A 21,091-nucleotide genomic window follows, 5' to 3' on the forward strand; every position below is an offset into this window, starting at 1 on the left:
GTGTCATCAGCAAGGGGAAGMAATAAAACCAAACCAAACTTTTTGAGCAACCAGGAAAACCTAGACCCTATCCCCCAACCCAAACCAAAATAAGCAAAGGAAATGAAGATTAACAAATTAATACAYTGGAGAATGGAGAACAAAATCATAATGGACATAAATCAATCTGAATTAGACCTTTCATTGACACAAAAAGCCAAAGATTTTTCAACTTAATAAATACCTCAAAACCAAAATGACTCTTCAGTGCCACTATATGGCCAAGAAAAAACAAAACTCAGGAATAATCTTTCTATAGCTACCTATTACAGATACCAGCTTTGAAAGAGGCAGTGTTTGATACCACAGACTGAATAACAAGCTCTGATAAAGYTGTCACATGAGCTGCACCAGGTGACTGAGGCATCACAAACACATGAGAAATGTGCAGGGAACAAACAAATCACCAGTCTGACCTAATAAAACCTTGAGAACACATCTCAAAATAGAAAATTGTTTATAGATCCTGGATAAAAAAACAGAAAATACTAAAACAGAAGGTAGAGGCAATATTGAGTAAAATAAACYACCTACCTGCACGGGAGGGAATCAGCTATGTACTGGAAGACATGGAAGTATCAGTTTGGAGAGGAACTACTGCTGGAATTCTTGATGATCAGATTATTAACTTAATAATAAACAATAATCATTGCACAAATGGTTGAGAATAGTGTTGGAAGGGACTGACAACAGATAGCTCAGAATATTGTAAGAGGAGAATGTGGTGATGTGATAATCACAGTGACAAAAGTAGAATAAAATTCAGATCAAGATGCAGACCATGCTTCATTTTAAGCAGCAGCTTTAGACATCTACATTAAAAGGAAAAAAAAAAGCAGAAACAACCAAATAAACAAACAGAACAACAAAACCGCCCAAACAAACTGCACAAGATGCGGAGTTCACAGAAGTTTSCATTCTATCTGTCCTGCTGAAATTTGACTTCAGAACAGTCACTGAAAGGTATAGATAGAAGAAAGAAGGAAAGAGAGCTGCTAAGCCTAAAGAATGTTTAATGCAAAAATCACATACACATATAAACCAGCTTTTTTGTGGGGGCTTGTTATCTTTTGACAACCAGAGCAATGGATCAGTCTCCCAGGTAAGAAATGCAGCAACAGCATTATCTCCTAAGACCAAAATGTGTGTCAAGGTTGTATGTGGGTTCCTAGGACTGTCAAACCAGAACAAAWCCAGCTCTATGCTGATGTTGGAAGCAGGGCCTCAGTGTGGAAGGCTGYTTTTTATCAGTGCAATTTCCTGTGTTTCACTTGGACTCTGACCAAAGACACCAAGGCAGAAAAGCCATCCTGGGCCTCATGGACTACCTTCTGTTAGAAAGCCACAGTTCAGATCCTCTTACTTGTTACACAAAACTCAATAAAACTAGTTAAAACCCTCTCATATTTCTCTAGTTTTGAGAAAAGCCTCAAAACATATTGAACACAGCACCTAGGCAATTTATCACTGCCACAGCCATTTACTCAGGGGCAAGTGGCAACTTTTTCCTGGAACTGTATCAGAAGGTTTGGTGTCAAAACGGTTTGGTGGTGACTGAAAAAGCATTTTAAACATCACTATTCTGGTTTAAGTTTCACTGAAAAAATATTGTCAAACTTTACCCCTTAAATGCCTTTAAATAATGCAGCACTGGCTTCTTTTCTAGCATAGACATCCTAGCTAAAAAAGTGGATGCTGCAGTGGTATACAATAGGATTTTTCCTATACCTACACACATATTAAATGGGGTGTATTTATACATAATATTTATATACATAATGTTTTTATATTCACACACAAGCAATTTCATTATTTMATTATTTCATTGCCAGCAAGGCAACAATGCTGCAAAGAAAACAATCCTCCTTTCAGACTTTAGACTACCTAGGCCAAAACTAAATCTTGAAAGATCCACTGATAAAGAAATGAAATCCAAACTAATTCTCCAGATTGAAAGAGAAGACTGAGCACGTCAAGTGACCAAGTAAAAAGCTGAGGGAGCTACAGGTCTACTCTTGAGGAGAAGCCAGMACTTTGACWTARCACAAACTTGAGTTTTGACACAGCRAGCAAAGACTCATTTCTCCACAGGGAATGCAGTCTGTGTGCAGGTATGTAGTGTCACTGTATAAATTTAACCTCAGGAAAATCAAATGAGAACAAGTTAAGATTATGCTGTTGATGTTGCTAGTAGTTGAATACCTTCAACTCATTCCTACATACTCACCACATATAAGCAAGAGTAAGCTTTAAAGGTTTTCATATTCTAGCAAATGCTCTAAATATTCATTTATCACATTTTCAATGGAAAACAGAAAGTAATGGATTCTAACATACATCAGCAACAAACCTACTTTCCCTTCCAGCCTTCTCTCAAAGCATGCCATTTTTAGACACAAGACTGTAAAACTTACTTAAAGGACAATCTAGAGATAGGGGACCGAAATTACATTAATAATCTCAAATAGCTGCTGTCTCCYGAGAGGGTCAATTTTCAGAGTAATTTTAAAAGTGTTCATATTTCCTTCAATAGATCTGTGTTATTTAATTTATGTTAGAAAGGCTGTTGCTGCWGCAAGAGACTTTATTCACAGAAGTATTTTTAATGTTTTATCCCCTATCAAGGAATGCATAAATATTAATGCTTGCAATTAAATCATTACTTGAATTCTCCAGAGCTGATTTTGTTTCAACTATGCAACAATCCWTATGAGACAGCCTGGAAATTTATTGCATTTCCTACTAGTCTTGAAGAAAATACAGGGCTTTTGGTTTTGTTTCTGTTTTAAAACAATACCTGTTCCTCACCTTAGCTGGACCAAATATCTGAATCTCAGATTTGCACTGTAAAACCCGCTTGCTTCTCCAAATGAACAAGATGAATCCATTAGAGCAGTACCCTCAATACTTCAGCTTTTAAAAATTCATGCTGACTCYAATGTGCAATACACTGCATAAAGGAGTAGCCTGTGCCTCAGTAAGTTTCAGTAAAAAAAAAATCAGAAAATAATACAGGAAATTGAATGACATTTCTTCAAACAAACAAAAAAAAATCCTTAGATTTCAGTGTTCTGTTCCATTTTGGTGAAAGCATCACTAAATCCCAGCAACTGGTATTTACTTGTTTGCATTTTGCTGCATCCACTCAGTAAGTACAAAATTCATATTACACATATGAACATATCACATACATTATGAACACATATAACATTTATCAAACCTGTTACAGAAGTCACACCAAGGCCATTATTTCTGTTGAATAAGTTTCTGTGTGAAGTGTTATTTAGCACCCAGTCCCCAAAAAATAAAGCTGTCTGTACTGGATGTTGTGTTGAGGATGTCTCTACATAATGTGTTCTAAAAATACTAATTACAGTAAGGAGGCATAAACAGGAGGACAGGGAACGCTGCCTAATTGAGTAATATATCAAGCATGGAGAAAAAAACTGACAAGTGTGCAAGCACCTCACAAGTTGGTAAAAGAAATTATTTCCCTATGACTCTGGCTTCAGTACTACTTGATTACAACCTCACAGGTAAAATACGTAAAAATGTATGTTCATTCTACTCATGTCAAAACCAATGGTAATCTTTAGCTTGTTGCTAAAATGCACCCAGTATTACCCACAGATTCACAGAGAGGAATTCCACTCACACCATACAAATCTGACAGTCTCCATAATTTCTTTCCTTACAGTGCTAGAGATCACAGCAATAAAAACACAATGTTTACAAGTTCTAKGTTTTCAGTGGTTTTTAGATTTCTTACAATTTCAAATGTGGATCATTTCTAGAGATATGTTAGGAAGACTTAAATCTAGACAGCATTTTGTTGCTTCTCCTTGCATTAACTAATTTTAGATTTGGAAACACCACCTGCCAGGCATTTCAAAGCTAAAAAGGATATGGCTGTTAGTGGCTTTAGCAGCACCATTTTAACCCAGTCTTCTGAATACCACTGGAAATAAAAGATTCTAACCTCTGGGGAAAAAATAAAATCTACAGATTTAACACTGAATTAACATCAGCTTTTACTATGGGGATGCTATTTATTATTTGAAGTACCTTGTTCAATAAAAACTGAAAAGGATCACTTYCCATATTTTCTCTACCTAAATGTTAAAACATGTATTCCTTACTTTTATACCACTGAGAGTATAAAATCAACACAATCTTACCTTTAAAACTGTTTGCATTTTATATACACCTAGGGCCATAACTTTTTTGGCATCTCAAATGTTTCTGCTGGGGATGCACACAGTATCAGTCATTCTCATTCAGCAGTACACACAACAAGGCTTTCAAAAATTATCAGCAGCACAACTGTATGTTAAGAAAAACTCCACACCAGTGGTTTGCCCACATCACTTGGCAATGTCCCTTTAATATTAATACACAGAGAAGTAAATTTTTTTTCATAAATTTGTTCAAGTATGTGGAACATGTAAAATGCATAAGAATCAATATGGACTTCATTAATGTTATATTTATTTATTTTCCAGCTTCATACAAACTGGATGTAGAAGCATAAACATAGTACATTTCTACCATTTTCAACAAAAATATAACCAATATGTACAATTATTGTATTAAAAATACAAAAGGATACAGACTCCACCAATGTCTTTCTAAAAGACATACAGGTACAAGTAGTATCAAAAGTATGAGGAAATCACCAGTTAATTGTACATTCTGCACTTGACATCACAGAGCGAACTGAGATTAGCAGTCCTATGGTCTACAATTACTTAATGCTTATATAACATTTGTGCAACTTGTGATAGAGTTAGGATTTTGTATTTCTATATGCACATGAGGTCCATAGCCTTGAGATAAAACTGGCAAATAATGCATATTACATGTAAAATTACAAATGCATAATTGACAATGTGATATATAAGCAAATAGACAAAAGCTATGATTACAGGAGAGAGAATTAAATAAAGCACTGACATTTGTTTGATACAGTGAAAAAACACTGCAATTTGATCTTTAAAAGTTGAAGCTATTTACGTTTATCTACTGATCAATATGATCAGCTGAGTTCAATGGAAAAAAAAAAAATCCAAGACCAGCAGTTCCTCACATTTGAGTACTACTCGGATTGGCAGCCTTCACTTCTCCGGAGTCTGTGCAAAAACAACACAAAAATAGAGGGGAGGGTCATTTCAGTCATTATAGGGTTAATAGCAGCTGTGAGCAGGTGGTTGCTACACATTGGCCTTCTCTACACATGCAGTGTTCCATGAAGCCATTAACAGTTGTGACTATTTCTGCATTGCAAAGGCTGGCAAATCTGTGTTATTTTTATTTTTTTTTACCTAAAGGCTCGTTTATCCCCTAATATYGAAGTCAATAGATGGAGATTATTAGATCAGTGTTAACAGCTGATACGAGCTGTGACATCCCAACTTGCCTTCACTGCAGTGTTATCCAGTTAATTTTTTGTTTTAATATAACTACTATATCATTTTAAAAAAAAAGTATATAACTTAAAGGTGGGGTTGCCATCTGTCTTATTACAATGGGACACTTTTTTTTTTGTATGCCATCCTGTATTCCACAAGGCACAGSTATGAGACACAGTGTGTCCCCTTCCATCACTGACCAGTTGCAAGCACTGTGTTTCTGCATTTACACCAGACCCGGATGAGGATGCCATTAACACCAACATTTACAAGCTTGTGAAGATTCCAGGGTGGGGCACATTAAGAGCAAAGCCCGATGGTCAAGGAAAGGCTGCATCCTGTAACCTCTGCCTTCCCTTCTGCCCTGCTCAGCCATGTGATAGCAATATTCTTCCAGGAGCTCAGGCTGGCAACCCTACTTACAGGTGTGAAATAATACTGTAAATACTATTCAGACACAGTATTTGATCTCCCAAATGCAAACATACAAAATTGTAACAAAGGCATTGTAAACAAGCAAATAAGCACTGTCTCCTCRAAGGATCTCAAAGCATTTTTCTTTTTGTAGGTTAAAGGCCAAATGTAATTTGACAACTAACTTATCTCATTATCCCAATGAGACTAAGTGCTAGGATTGTGATTAAAATCTAAAAGGAAGATTTAAAAAAAAAACCCTTCTAGGCATTGGGAAGTGCAGCCAGAGTTAATCATCCTGATGTGATGATCTTGGAATTTGGAATGATACTGTGTGATGTGGCAGACAGCGACAGTGGTAGCTTGGAGATTGCTGCACTGTGCATTTCAAGCAACACAGTTTGAAAAGTGCCAGGGCGATTTCTTCACAGTATTTCACATGCAAGGGGAGAGGGGACAGAAGGGGGAGGGGCAGAGGAAGAAGCCCCATGCTGCTTTAAGGCAGGGAAGGAGGCAAATAGGTCCACCATCCTTTAATCATAGTTCCAAGGCTCCTATTCTAGGGACGTCTTCTTGTGCTCTCCTTTAAGGTGGCTCACTCTGGATCCAGAAAAGCCCAAGTCTTAGACAGCAGAGACTTGTTCATCTTCTGCAAACACATAATAGGATAAGGGAAAATAGAATTTAGTTCATAATGAACAACACTCCTACTGAATGAAACAAGCTGTGCATACAACAACAACAACGGTGGGTATTGTGCTCATGTGTTTTCCATTTCATTGTATCAGTATATATACTTCAAAACAATCTAAACTTCAGTAGATTTCAGGTCTCATGAGAAGTATTTGTAATTCTGCTCTTGAAGAAAACAAAATAATTGCTTTTACTAARCTGGGCACAGTTCTTCACCTCAAGAAGCACAACAGATATTCCTAGATATCTAATAGCTTCAGAAAGGYATCTTACATTTTTTCCTAAATACATCTGCAATTTAGTCATCATCAGTAGAAACAATTAAAATTTGCTGTTATGGTAAGTCTCAAAGTTTGAAGCAATACAATTATGGTACACTTTACTTTTTTTCCCCCATCATGTTCAACTGCTGAGTTCATCCTGCACCTAAAACCTTAGTAACTAAGCAGTTAGAGRGAGAAGGGGAATGGTAGTCTATCATTAAGCAAAACAAAGCATTCAAGGGTGTGATTTTGGCACCACCCTGCCTAAATTCTGAGGACCCAAAGCTGCAAGGCAGCTAAACTTGCTCTCCATGGAAAAACATCATAGTTGAGCTAAAGCATAAAGATGTAGCCACACTTGGACCAGCAAGGCAGCAAGACAGCAGTGGGCTCATCGTGTGAAACAGCTGGAGTGGAAGTGTCTGCAGTGTAAAGAGTTTCAGGTACAATGTGAGTGACTACCCACATAAACCTGAGCAATGATGTTCTGTGGGGCGATGGACAAGTATTCTGTAGACCAGGATACTTTTTGGATCATTAAATTCATTAATGAGGAAAAATATGGCAGGCAGGGCTGTACAAGGTGAACATAGGCACCTTCAGAGAAGCTGCCTAAGACAACTGACTGGTTGTCCAAGACTCAGGTCGACCTACACGCAAAATTTTAAATTATATTTCGGATGAACTGAATTCCTTCCCTTCCCAGATGTTAACAAATAGCAAGTTTTGAAATACAGTTCAAATTATGGCAAGAATTTCCATAGCAGAACACATTTACACAATTTGCTTTGTGTCTGTGCAAGCACTGCCCAGYTCTGCATGCAGCACGCTCAAAATCTAACAATCAGAAATTTACCATCTTCCTCTGTGGAAAACCCTTGAGATGGATAGTGAGCAAGACGTGGATCTGACTCGTTTGGTTTATGCCACTGAGGTTTGTTCACAGGCCTGCCAGCTGAGTGGCCGTGCGGCTGCTGCTGGGGACTYGCTGTCCCATGAGTCTCACATGTCCGTGCCACCATCCTGGACCTCTGAAGTGCTATGTTGTAGTCTGGAGGCTTCCTGGTTGGATGGGAGCCACCTTCTGCAAATTCAGCAATAGGTATTCCTACATAACCTGGAGGAGTTGGAGGCGGTTCCCGATATCGACCCTCTTTTCGTGCTGCAGGAAAARCAACAGATGATCGTAAGAGATGAGAAGAGAAACACTGCTCAAATGAAAATAGACAGTTAAATGCTAAATAAATACCAACCATCTCAACAGCCCTGGAAGAGAAAATCTGAATGACAAAGGTTAACTATCATATGCTAGACAAAGAGCTTGTGAAAAATAAATCAATCGAGAAAGTACAGAATATACAACACACACAGGATGCAGCTATTCTTGCAGTAGTGATGCATGAGTCTAACAAAATTCACCAAATTACATGGAGAATTCATTCAAACTTTGCAACTGAAGCAATTACATCGACTGGATAGAACAGAATGTACACTGATCAAAGTAACATGGAAGACTAAAGAGACCACAGAAAGAGCAAACATCAGGAATTTTGGCATCTCCCCAAATTCATGATTATCTTAATTCTGAAGATGAGCCTCACATCCAATAGCTCATCTCTGTGGTTTTTAGCATCCTGAAGGGAAAAAAAAAGCATCTGATGCATTATTTTCTTCCACAAATCTTACTACTTAGTGAGGCACAAGCTACAATTCCAAGAGATATGGAAGAGAARTGGGCTTCATCAGCATGCTACTTGTATGCAGTACTGCCCACATCCCCCATGACTGTATTCTCTGCAAAATTAAAAGTTGAAAGTATTCCTGTAAGAASAATGATTGAATATGACTTTATCTAGGAGATGGAAAGACCACCACCTAGCTTGTGGATCTCACTGAGATTAATTGTTTACCTGAACAAAGTTTAACTCTGGGCATGCTGAGAAGCTCTCTCTTGGAGAGAACTTTGAGGGAGAAAACAGTTAAGAATTCTGATCACCTGCAGGGACACACGGCAGATAGGCAAGAGTCTCTATATCAGACTTAAGCACTCAGAGAAGTCTGCTGGACTTTAATACTTAACACTTATTGTGGGCCCAGCCCTTTAASACATCACCACCTAACTGACAAACCTTACAAATACAGCAGGAAAAAACTACTGATACAGACAATTTACTTAGCACCGCTTGTCATACATTGTATATTCTTGCATAAGTGGTGATGACAACATCACCCTGCACTAGGGAGCATCATTTGACTGAAAGTGCAGTACAAGCTTTAAATGGACTGGTGCTACTCGGATGCAACTTTTTATAGACCAAAGGTAAATACTTGGTATTACAAGAAAACCAAATAGTTTCCAATGGAGTCTAAGCATTTTTCTTGGAGAAACTGTTTTAACTGAGCAAAGCAGCCTGAAGAAGCTTCTGRGAAGGTTTATTTAAAGATTTCTGGAAATCAGATAAAATTCTGTAGAAAAATTCTAGTGTAGAAAAATTTCGTTGAAACACTGCAAGAAATCAATGTCTACTAAGGCCAAAGAACTATGTAAACCAGCAGGTTCTGTTGGACTGTGATATAGAGAGCTACATTTTCAGGACAGTTAGCTAACAGTAGTGAAGTGTATGGAAGTGTGTTGGTTTTAATTTTCAGGTCTCTTTCATATTCTGTCAWGTCTATAAAAACATAGAGGCAAGCACTGCCTTGAGAAGCAAGTTTGGAAGCACACCTGTTACACATTCTGGAGGAAACCAAGGGTATCWAAGAGTAAAATTAGAGATTGGCATAGATCTGAACAGCTTCCTCCTCTTCATWGTCCAGGGATTTAGATCTATATCCAAGCTTTGAGGCAAAGGGCCACTGCTAAGCAATATACTTGGGCAGAAAATGGAAAAGCAGTTTATCACAGTGGTCTCAGCATGACCTCAATCTGGCAGACATTCAGCTGTGTCAGCAAAAAATGGCTTTAGACAGTTCTTCATATTAACCTGACAAAAGGCAAAGTGAGGGAAAATGAAAGGAAGAGGCAAAAATGCAGAGGTATTGGATGGCCCACAGATTGGGATGCATAGATGGAACAATACGAGAAAAATGTTAATCTCTGCCAAAGACACCTTCCTACTAATTTATATATTATCTGATCTTTCCATTATTGAAAGCATAGAAATATATTTCAGCTCTAACTCCTTTGAAACATCTTCAGTTTCAGCAGTCCAAAGAAACATTTGAGCTGGTATTTAAGCACAAAGGGATCCCATTTTCAGAAGTAGGAATATTCACAATTACAATACAAGTCATCCGAAGGTATAAAGTAAAATACTTCTATAAAAATCAGGCCACATTTATTAAGATTTCTAAATATAGCCTATGGAGCCTTACTGTGATGAGAAATTCACATTTTAGAGCAGACATCTAAATACATCAACCTCTCAAAATACTGTCCAGAAGCCAAGCTAGTTTTTTGATGTATGGCAGGTTCTCTTGAAACACAAAGGCACTGCCAGAACTGAGAACTAACAATAAATTATATTCTCCCTAAGAATAAAGAGAAAAATTTAAGAGAGAACAAAATGTTCAATTTTGCTTAAAAATATTTTAAAAAATCCATCAAACCAAAAAGACAAAAGAAATGCAGTTTTAGAATAATATGAAAAACATAAAGCAAACGAATTAAAATACAAATAAAAAACAGAACTTAACTTACCAACAAGCCCCTTTGTACTACTTGCTGCTGCTGCTGTGTGAGCGGGCACGGGAGCTGGCTTTGCCTCCTCTGCTGGTACAGATGTCATGCTGCTGGTTTCGGCTTCAATGGAAACGTCCTTCCCACCCCGGCGCTTTATGGTACCTGTGTCACCCTCCGAGTCCTCTCCCCAGTATCCTGTTGAAGATGCCCAGCTCGCTCTGGACTGTGCTTGCTCCAGGCCCTCCCTACCTTGGCTTTGCCTGCCATACTTGGTGCCGTGCTCAGGGAACATCAGCTGGTCCATGTGGCTGCCCGGGGCCCAGAGCCCTGCCCCATCGCCGGAGSTGTCGAAATGAGCGTGTCCGAAGGGCAGCGTCTCCCAGCTCCGCTGGTGCTGGATTGTCTGGATGTTATCGTGAGAGCCGCTCGAGCAAGAAGTCCAGCTACCGCGGCCACTGTCAGCTGCGTCGAGAGAAGCTCTGTCCCCCTGGTCCTGTGACAGCTCTTCTGTACTAGGAGAAGAAAGCACAGTTGCTCCAGCATACAGGCCTCTGGTCTCTGACAGCGGTGCATATGAGCTGGATACACAGTGATGGGGGGGACAAAAAATCCAGTGTTGGAATTGGAAACGGTGAACACAACACACAAACAGTTCAACAATCAAGGAGAAACAAAACATACGGGTGGGTTGGACTGGGTAACCTTTATGGCATTTTAAAGGTCCCTTTTCACCCAACCCATTCTATGATTGAAGGTTTTGATGTACTTTATAGTATTTATAGTTTGCATTCATGGCTAATTCAATTTTGAGAAGAGAATGCTTTTCTTTCAAGTACATCCTCAATAAAACAAAAACAAACAAACAAACAAAGAGGATAGATAACTCTGATGAAGCCTTACACTTCAGCAAAGTAATTTCAAAGACAAAATCTTAACTTAGCAACAGCCCTTTAAGGCAGGCAAACCACACTGATAGACATACAGGGAAAGAGACAGGGTTATCCTACTGCTTTTCCAGCCATGCAAAGCAAATGGCTCAAAAGCCAGAAACAGAGTTTAGCAGGAGCTGGCTGGTATTCAGGTTTAAATTTCACCTTTTCAGAATTCTTTTCTGCTTAAGAAACTGTGAAAGCTAATTTTTCGACATTTCCTGCAAATGGAAGTGTATTTTAACCTTATTTTTGGAAACACATGCTACTTTGTAGAGCAACTGTGCTTTCTGCAGCCTTTCACCGATTAAGTGAGCCTGACACTACTCCTTACACAGCAGCAGAGAAAACCGACAAARTGTCACTTTTGCTTAGCAGATATCCAGGCTCCTGGGACTTGTTCTACCAGGGCAACTACCTATGCAGAGAGGAACCCTCTTCTTCCAAATATTTAAGACATCTGATTAAAGCATTTGCATAGCCTGAGATTCCCAAAGCTGAAGTACATCAGTTTTGGAACAGGTCTGCCATTCACAGACCATGCAAGATTAAAACCCCAGAAGCAATTCACAGGACTGAAGCATCCAAATAATAGCTCCAAAAAAAAAAAAAAAAAAAAAAAAAAAAAAAAAAAAAAAAAAAGTAAGTGGAGACTAAACAAGAGCCAGAACTCCAATTATTTTCACACCAAGGCTCACTGCTAGAGATTTAGAGAACTCCTCACAGCACTAGCTTCCCCACCATTACAGAAGTTAATTACCTAGAAAATTAGTAGAAAACCAGCAGCGTAATGTGATTTTTAGCTTCCAATTATTGTTGACTAGAAGACATATTTGGAGTAAAATATTTTGGAGTTAGACAAATATGCACTTCTCCATGAAGCAGACTGGAAAATTGCTAGCTATTTCTGTTCTCAGTTTGATCACTGAATAATTGTATGAATCTCTCATCTAATTCAGTTAATTTCCCATGTAGAAGGCAGGCTAGGGTACTAGTCTGCCACGAAGTCAATAATCTATGGCACCACTGAAAAGCTCAGATGGTAACGTCTGCTGAGGTAAAGATTTACTGCTGCAGACCTCTTCACGCACTCAGGAGTGCAAAACCTTTTCTTGGCAGGAATGGAGCACTATCACAAAATACAGCACTGAAGCAGTAGTTTTTTTCAGAGCAGAGAAGAAAAAAAAATTGAGAGATATAGGGAAAGGTATATGGACAAATATGCATGGCACATACACACTACATGGAGGTATAATGTAAGCAAGCACAAATAAAATTCTTACCCTAAGCTGTACTGATCTGGTTCAATCATGATTCTTCTATCAATCCTTCCCACGCCAAGATTTGTCTCCACAATGCTGACAGAATGCCTCTGTCTCCTCTCATCATGCAGGGAGACTGGCATAGAGTCAAAAGAGGAATTGCTGACAATACTAGATCTAGAAGAAATTTCACTGTGACCAGAATCGGAAAAGTTATCCACCGTGCTGCTTGGAGCCAAAGTGTAGCCTGCAAAGAGAACATCACGTTAATCAGACACTCTGAGATGCCTGCTCACTTCTCATCAGGCAGCTGGCAACACTGYAATAAAACTGGCAATAAAACAAAGCTACAATTACATTTACAAAGCACTGCAAAAGATAAAGATACACAGCAAAACTGTGTGACGTTGTGCCTTTGGTATCTAAATCAGACGTTTAGAATTGTGGGAACATGTATTACTCATTCACAAACCAACTGCTCACCTTCCTTCTTCTCTGCCCTCCTTCCCTRAATTCTTTTGAAATTCATCATCATACTTGTATCCTCACATTATGAAACGTTATTTCTCAAAGAACTGCCTGTGCATAAACACTGTCTCCAAGAYTGGAAGGAAAGAAATGCTCTGGTTGAGATTACTGCTTGAAGTAATCCAAGAGGTTCTCATACAATCTTTCTGTTCTGAAAATCTACACTTTGGAGATGAAGAGCGTATACACRAAGCCCAGATGTCTGAGCTGACTGCTTATTATGTATTTTGGCTGAAAGGGGCAGATTTTCAAGCTTTCTTTGTGATACTTGGCTAGCTAATTCAATTCGAATTCCTTATCACCAGAATTATGCTAAAATTTGGAGGTAGATAGCAGCAACACAGCCAGACTGAGATCAAATCTGCAAACCATGTAACAGAAGCAAATTCAGCTTTTGTTTCAGAATTAAACAAAGTTGTGCTGAATCTTCTTGCCAGCTAAATTAAAGATCATTAAACAACACATCCACAAGTCACTGCAGTTTTAAATTTTTTTTGCTTTCACTCTACTCATAAATGTCGAAATTATTTAAACCGGTCTACCCCAATTCATTTGCTCAGAACATGGAATAAATGCTGTCATTTTTATCTGACAGAACATTTCATGAGGTTCATGTAACAATCAAATCAAGGATTTTTTTTAAAAATCATGTTTATGATTTGCTTTTTGCAAAACTGAAGTGCTTTTCACTCTATGAGTCAAGTACAGATTTCCAATTCTTTTTCAAATAATGCATAGGCATGACCATATTTATATAAATTTACTCTTTGCTAATGTAGTATTTGGGAGAAATAATGATGACAGCTTACAAGGACTCAAGATGATATATTCTTGACATATTATCCTCCTCCATCTGACCTTAGTAAATAACCCTYCAACACAAGTCACTTCAACCCCAATGTACATTTTACCATAATGCTCTGTTATGTAACTGTTAAACTGAGCTTTTATGCTACTCTGAAAAGAGAATCACTTTGAAGTCACATGCAACACATCTTGTCTATCCTACTTTCAAAGTGGCTTTTTTTTGTTGTTGTTTAAACTACAGAACAATGCCTCCATAATCTGTTTTGTCAATTCATAGCCAGAGCTACCACGAAAACAAACAATCAGGCTTTTAAAAAATCCCTTTAAAGTCCTAAATTCACTTTAAAAATTAACTATATTGATTATAATAATCACTTAAAAAGATCTTGGTCAAGAAAGCTCCAATGTGTAATACCATTCCTCAAATATTCATACACATGGTCTAAATAATCAGGYTGCTATTAAAATGTTCTGTAGTATAAACTATAAATTAGGATATAAAATATTCTAAAGATATTTGAATTCGAAGTATCTTAAGCCATCTGTCCTAGATAGGTCACCTTCCATACAGATGCATGATACAGCAAATAATTCCTCTAATATACCGGTGTGGTCAATGCRGTACAAAGATTTTAAGTTTTAACCTGCATATCCTTCTGCTGAAGGCAGGAAATACTGATCATAGGAGTATCTTTTGTCAGAAGCAGCTGCAGTGAGAGTGACCTACTGCATGAAATCCTGTATCACATCAGGCTGTCTTTTCTGGCTTTTGATAACCAGAGGGCTTTCAAGCACCCTTGAAATCAGGCTCAGATATCCTTTCATGTATCCCACTCTGCACTACATTTCCCGCCCTCTTGCTGACCATATGTGACAAAAATAGGAGCAGCAGTAGTTTATCCAGTGTCCASATTCTCTCTGAGAACCTTCCAAAGTCCACAAGCTTCAGGAAACAGGGTGAGAAATACAGAATGTCTACTACCTTTCCTTGGGGAGCTCTGTGGTGAAGTAGGAGGAGAAGACAGCTGCGAAGATGCACTTGAGACAGTGTCTTCAGWTTGTTTCTTGTGACGATCCAAACTTCCTTCTTCTGATAATGAAAGAATTTTCTTTAAAGCTTGTGGGGAGTTAATACCTTCAGGCAAGAATTAAAGTAGGCAGATGTAAAGTTCAGTACAAATACATCCTTGTGTTTCACAATGCATTTACAGAGCAGACACCACACAGGAAGAAAAAACTATGATTTTTKCATGTATATTCTCAGTTTCTGACACCATCTTAAATGAAGCAAAATGTTTAAACCTATTCCTGTTTAAAATACTGTGCTTTATTACTGCTTATTAATGCAGATGGTCTTTCATTCTGGCCACTTAAATACTTTGCCACAGAAAACACAATGTAGATTTGATGTTTCAGAATATTGCCTATTCAACAGATAAATTGAGAGTATGCATAGAATGGTTACTGAGAAACTTGAACTAACATTAGCTTAAATACAGACACACACCAATCTCACTGGTTAGCGAAGATTTTTATAGTAAGAATTGAAACTGCTCTCCTGTCTCTTTTCTATTCAGAGTACCCTAGAAAGTCAAAGGAAGCTGGAAAGAAAATTAATAAGGATTAAGTCTATGAAACAAGGCCATCCTGCAGCTGCCTTTCTYGCCTTCATTTTTGAGAACTATCTCTGCACCAGCTTATTTTGGGAAACTGAAGAGTAAAAACATCCTGAAGATGATGTATGATATAAAGATCTAGGGCATCAAGAACTGCTTTACCCAGACCACATTTATCCATCTTTCTCTTCCCCTCCCTTCAAAAATCAACCCTGGGACAGTCTTATAAGTGAAGACAGATTTTCTCCAACAGTTTTGCCAATGTTTGTGGTAGAGGTTACTTCCAAGCACTCATGGACTTTATCTTTGATCTGCTGGATCACAATCCTGCTATCAATAATTTACAGCTGCCTGATCAGCATAACCTAGACAGTTTTCAGACACTTTGCCATTATGAGCAAAAAATGCAGTCTGTGGAGCTTCAAAGTCCTTTTAAGATTAAAATTTAATGGTCAAATCAACAAGATCTAGATTAATATTGAATTGTTTCTTGCTCATTTTGCTCTTCTAATACTTTGTTGCAGCCTAAGCAGTGCATGAGGAAAACCAATAAAGAGTGAAATTGGAATTAAGCTCTTGTGAAATAACCATCATGAAAAAGGAAGGGCCAATCAGGCTAGATATACTTACTATAGMTATTACCATACTTTAAGAGATTTAAAGAGTTTGCTAATAATGCACATGTGTTTTGTACACATGTTGGGACACAGATTTGGAAATCAGGGTGGAAGAAATTCCTGTAGTCTGTTTCCTCTCTGTAGAATATGGAGTCAGCAACAACTGAATATCAACAATAAAAAAGCAGAAGGAACTAGAAACCAAAGCGACAATTGTCAGGGTGAAACTTCAGACTCACACTTCTAACAGGACTGCCAGCTTGAGCAGGCCTGAATCTCACCTTAAAAATTCACCTTTTGAAGAGACACCAAAATTTCTGAGGCATCTCAGATGGGTCACTCAAGGACTCCATATTCTTAATCCCTCTAGAAAAGTTAAGGCAAGATCCCAGGGCAAACAGTGAGAAACATTTATTCCTTCCTGCCGCTAGCAACAGGTAAATACTTACACTGATTRAATTGACAGGATGCTTTCCCTAAATTTCTTTCCATTTCTAGAGAACTATGCCTAGACACTGTAACAATGTGTGTAACCTGCATATCATACTACCAGAAATAAAAGTCTGAACCTTATTTGATTAAAAATGTCTTCCTGACATAAGCAAACAAACTTCARGGTGTTAAACCAAATCCTTCCTTGCTCCACCTACCGAATGGTGGGAGGTCTTTGACTGGCACTTTCTTGCGAGAGGGATAAAGAGACACAGCTGGGACCTGCAATGCTTGGTTTGCTTTGTGCTGCTGCTGCTGCTGCACCTTCTGCTGGATGCCCGCCCGGGGAGCCACCGGTGACGTTTCCGATTTTCCAGATCGCTTGTCTCCCGTGTTCTTCGGCACTTTGTGAAAAAGGGGACAAACCAATGAATGACTGCTAGCTAAAAACATGGTGGCTGTTTTAGTCTAAGCAGTGCAAAGCCCTCTGATTGACAATTAAAAAGTGYTCAAATACTCGTACAATTAATGCAGCAAAATATCATTAGGCAGAAAAGATGAAGAGGAAAAGAGGGGAGATTTAACTGCATTTAAAAGACATACATTATCAATGAAATGTTTCCTTTCTCAAAATAAAGCTGTGATAAATTACCATTGTTACTTAAAAACATGACCAGAAGTTATACTGGGGTATCACAAGGACTACAACTGATTTAGAACAAACATAAAATTACTAGTTTTTGCCACACTGCAGGAAGGCAAGGGCACAAGGTACAACATTTCCTCAAATCAAAACTAAATTAGTATCCAGGATAAGGTCCCCCTCTGCTGCCCCAGTTACAGCCCTCCAGGTATCGCTAAAACACCTGGACATCAAAAAATCCCCTACTCCCTCAGAATAACCATGGCCCTATTCACACTAATAACCCCATTACATCAGAAATAGAGAAAAATTTTTGACTCCTCCATACCCTTTGTACAGACAAATCTAGAAAGCCCTTGTACACTTCAGTGTGACATCATCTTAAAGCCTTATCACCTGTATAAGTACTGCATCTCCTGTTAATCCACAAGATTATTTCCTTAAGATTCATAGATGTTTAGTACTTGAAAATGACTAGACAAATCATTTTCTGCTTCACTGTCTAGTTACTGCTCCCAATTGCTTCACTGGACTAGAAACAGGGTTATATTGAACAGTTTCCTTGAAATCCACAACAAATGACAATGCTCACATGTGTTGGTGGCTGGCTCACACTGCAGGGAGAGTGTCTGGAGGCTCTCTTCATCCATTTCCAGATCCAAGTTTGAGAGATACTGCTTCACTTTCCGTGCCATCTGAGCATCTTCATAGAGCTTTTTAGCATTAAGAAAGGAGCTGCGACGGACCCGCTTTTTATGACCCCCTGTCTGTGCAACATCCAGCACGGCTGCATTGGCACTGCCCTGGCTGAGAGAACTGGAGTGAAGGGGGGAGGAAAGAGAGCAAAGGTGTGACTTAGTCCAACAGGGTATCACCCAACAAACATGAAACGTGCAAAAGATGGCATGAATGTCAGTCTACAGTCAAAGCTCACATGCCTCATTCCAGTAAGTCAAACAGCTATAACAGACAGAAAGATGAGGGCCAGGAAATCTTTTTACTTGGTTACAGGCACTATCTTAATGGCACAGAAATTTTAACCTGTTTTGCTCCAACTAGGCAATAACACTTCACACATCTAGGAAAGCATTCAAGGTAGCTCTTTCACATAAGCCATCTACTGAGAGGACTGGAGCATTAGGAAAAGCTCATGCAATAAGGCAGTGCTGACAGAAAACTGTAGTTGAGGTTCAAATATATAAAGRAGGCATTTTGAAAGCCCTCTATGTTCCAAATCAGACTGTAAACAAAATGTACAGCTCAGTTCTACAGAACAGAATTTCTTTGTAACTCGCAAGACTGAAGACACTTCTTTTAAATAAAATGATCATTTAGTTYATGATGAAATAAATGTCATGCACATTTCAATGGATGTATGTCTATATGAAAGCTATGCATTGGTCCTGAATGGTAAAAGGTAAAAAGGTAAAAATGATGGCTAATTGTAATATGAAAGTTAGTCGAGCAGATCCTGTAAGTTTTAACTTTTGTATTTGATTGTGATAACTGCTTGATAAGTATAAGGAAATTAAAAGTTTTTTCAGCTGTTGCAACCTTATCATTTTGTAATTTCTCTTTGACTGAAAGTCACTTCCTTCAGCAATTTAAATTGGAGATGAGGGAGGACATCCCACTTTTACCACAACCACTTAAAAATAATTTACAACTTTTGCGTTTTAATCTCAAATAAAAAGCACTCCTAGATTAAAATGTATTGTCAGTTAAGGGTTAACAAATGAAAAAAATGTCAAAGCACCAGAAAATTAAAGATAGCAAGTAGGAAACAATGCAAATGGTAAAGGAAGAATGAATGTCTGTGTGTGTTGTCTCCAACCACTTACCCCAAACTCCTCCATTTCTTCTTCCTGCAAGTGAGAGCCAGGAAGAATAAAGCATGGGTTTAAGAAGAGACAGAGAAAGATCACAAGCTCAGAAAGAAAAAGACCAGACCTCAGGACAAGCAGTTCTGGAAGCCCACAAACACTAAAAAGAGCCTTGATTCGGGCATACAATCAGATATTACAAACTCTTCTAGCTCAAATTAAGAAAAAAGAGTATGCAATAAGCTTGTCAAATATGAAGCCAAAAAGCATTCACTCCAYGTTTTCTAACACAAGTAGCTGACACTGCTTCAGATACATTATCAGTTCTACTAATCAAAATTATAAGGCTGGCATCCATCAATGTTTCAAACAGACTACTAGATATGTTTTCAAGAYGGTTTCTCTCCCTCCCACTGATAGAATCTCATTTCTATGAAGTAACTATCAACTATGGAACAGTAAGAAACATTTTAGTATATATCAGTAACCACAAAATGTAGTTGTTTCTCCAGTTTTAGATCACCACATCATGCAGGTAAACTGCTAACACAAACAATTCTCCTGCTCCAATAGAAGAGGCACATGAAAAGCCCCTCTTGCTGACACCCAGCTTCTCCCAGCTGGGGAAAGCTCTGCCTGGTACCACACACGTACCTGGTTCTAAACATGAGAGCAGGATCCATGTTCACGGACGCCATTCGACCGACATGGCGAATCTCCTTCGCGATCATCCGCAGCTTCTCAAAATTCACCAGCCCCTCCACTTTGGAATCATTTCCTACAATCAGCAACAGCAGTGATTAGGCAGGAAAGACAGTTTTCCTTAGCTGCTGTAAGATGCTGTACTTCTGCTCTTACCTTCATGAAGGAATGTAAGGTCTTTTTTGATGACAGGAAACAGGGGGATAATCGGGGGCTGTAGGTTTTGGCTGTTAAGGACATTCCGATATTTTGCCATATTCCTAGATGGATCAAACAAGTCCTGCAGATCTTGAAACAGTTTTTCATATTTGCTTGGAAGCTTTTCCCAAGTAGTTCGGAGCCTTGCAACTGGTGCCAAATTCAGGCCACTTGAAAAAAAGAAAGTGCAAAAAAGTTTAAGAACAAGAGAAAGAAACAAAACATCCTAGAAAATACTATTTCGTATGATAGAAAYACCATTTAGCCAGAATATCCTAGTACAACAGTGTCAATGAAGGAACAGAAATTAAAAAAAACTTCTTTTTGCCAGCACATACTACAGAATAATTATGATCATTTTTATAAAAGCCATAAAAGCTGGAGAGATCTACATGATGTAACCATAAAAAGAAAAAGTTACATTTGGGTGAGTAATTAAACCTTATAAAGAGCATGTATTTGTTACCCCAGCACAGTGCCTGAATTTGATAAGAATATCATAATCTAATTACCCCAGGACTACCATTTACTTCCAGATTAACAAACGGGTGGAAAAAACATCTTTCATCTACATGATGATGTTCAGGTGGAGACAGCACACTGACCAACCTTCTTTCTGCAATAATCCATCTGACTTTGTTCTTTCAAGATGAAATTTTAACACTCTCTACATCTGAGATTATTCTCAAGGTGTAACTGGTACAAATCCCATTCTTTATGCTGTAATGACATTAACCGCCTTGCTATTCATTTCTGCCTGTGGGAAAGTCTGGTATCTAGAATCTTTCCTGAGTGATTTCTYGAAGATCACTCAAGTTTTTCCGAGCAGACAGGCTGTTTTTAWTTTTCATTGAGGTCAGCTGAAGCAGTTGAAAAAAATCTCAACATTTTGATGTCTCAGATATGCTGACTGATGATCAGCATGGATCCTTGACTGGAACTTGCTCCATGTGCTGAATAGTATTCAAACCTCAGACAACTTCAGGAAAAGTGTCACATTCAATCTGTTGACTGAATGTCAAGACGATGACAAGA

General features: G+C 38.4%; 1 protein-coding gene across 6 annotated transcripts in view; it reads right to left on the minus strand.

Annotated features, from left to right (window-relative positions):
- Window positions 1-4,378: 4,378 nt before the first annotated feature.
- RAPGEF2 (Rap guanine nucleotide exchange factor 2) overlaps window positions 4,379-21,091 on the minus strand; it is a 180,305-nt gene continuing 163,592 nt past the window's right edge. For 3 of the 6 annotated variants that reach the window (XM_057375578.1, XM_057375549.1, XM_057375586.1), the window contains 10 exons: window positions 20,015-20,226; window positions 19,811-19,934; window positions 19,175-19,198; window positions 17,926-18,149; window positions 16,909-17,094; window positions 15,008-15,160; window positions 12,712-12,937; window positions 10,518-11,077; window positions 7,674-7,979; window positions 4,380-6,510 (listed from right to left, as the gene is read on the minus strand). In XM_057375578.1, coding sequence (XP_057231561.1) covers window positions 6,485-6,510; window positions 7,674-7,979; window positions 10,518-11,077; window positions 12,712-12,937; window positions 15,008-15,160; window positions 16,909-17,094; window positions 17,926-18,149; window positions 19,175-19,198; window positions 19,811-19,934; window positions 20,015-20,226 — 2,041 coding nt within the window. In that variant the 3' untranslated portion in view covers window positions 4,380-6,484. Of the gene's footprint in view, window positions 6,511-7,673; window positions 7,980-10,517; window positions 11,078-12,711; window positions 12,938-15,007; window positions 15,161-16,908; window positions 17,095-17,925; window positions 18,150-19,174; window positions 19,199-19,810; window positions 19,935-20,014; window positions 20,227-21,091 lie in introns of those variants that run through there. The other 3 variants (XM_057375569.1, XM_057375559.1, XM_057375596.1) reach the window with 3 other exon arrangements.

This window comes from Malurus melanocephalus, unplaced genomic scaffold (assembly GCF_030028575.1).
Source record: "Malurus melanocephalus ecotype Western Australia unplaced genomic scaffold, MMel_1.1 scaffold_9, whole genome shotgun sequence".
NCBI lineage: Eukaryota > Metazoa > Chordata > Aves > Passeriformes > Maluridae > Malurus > Malurus melanocephalus.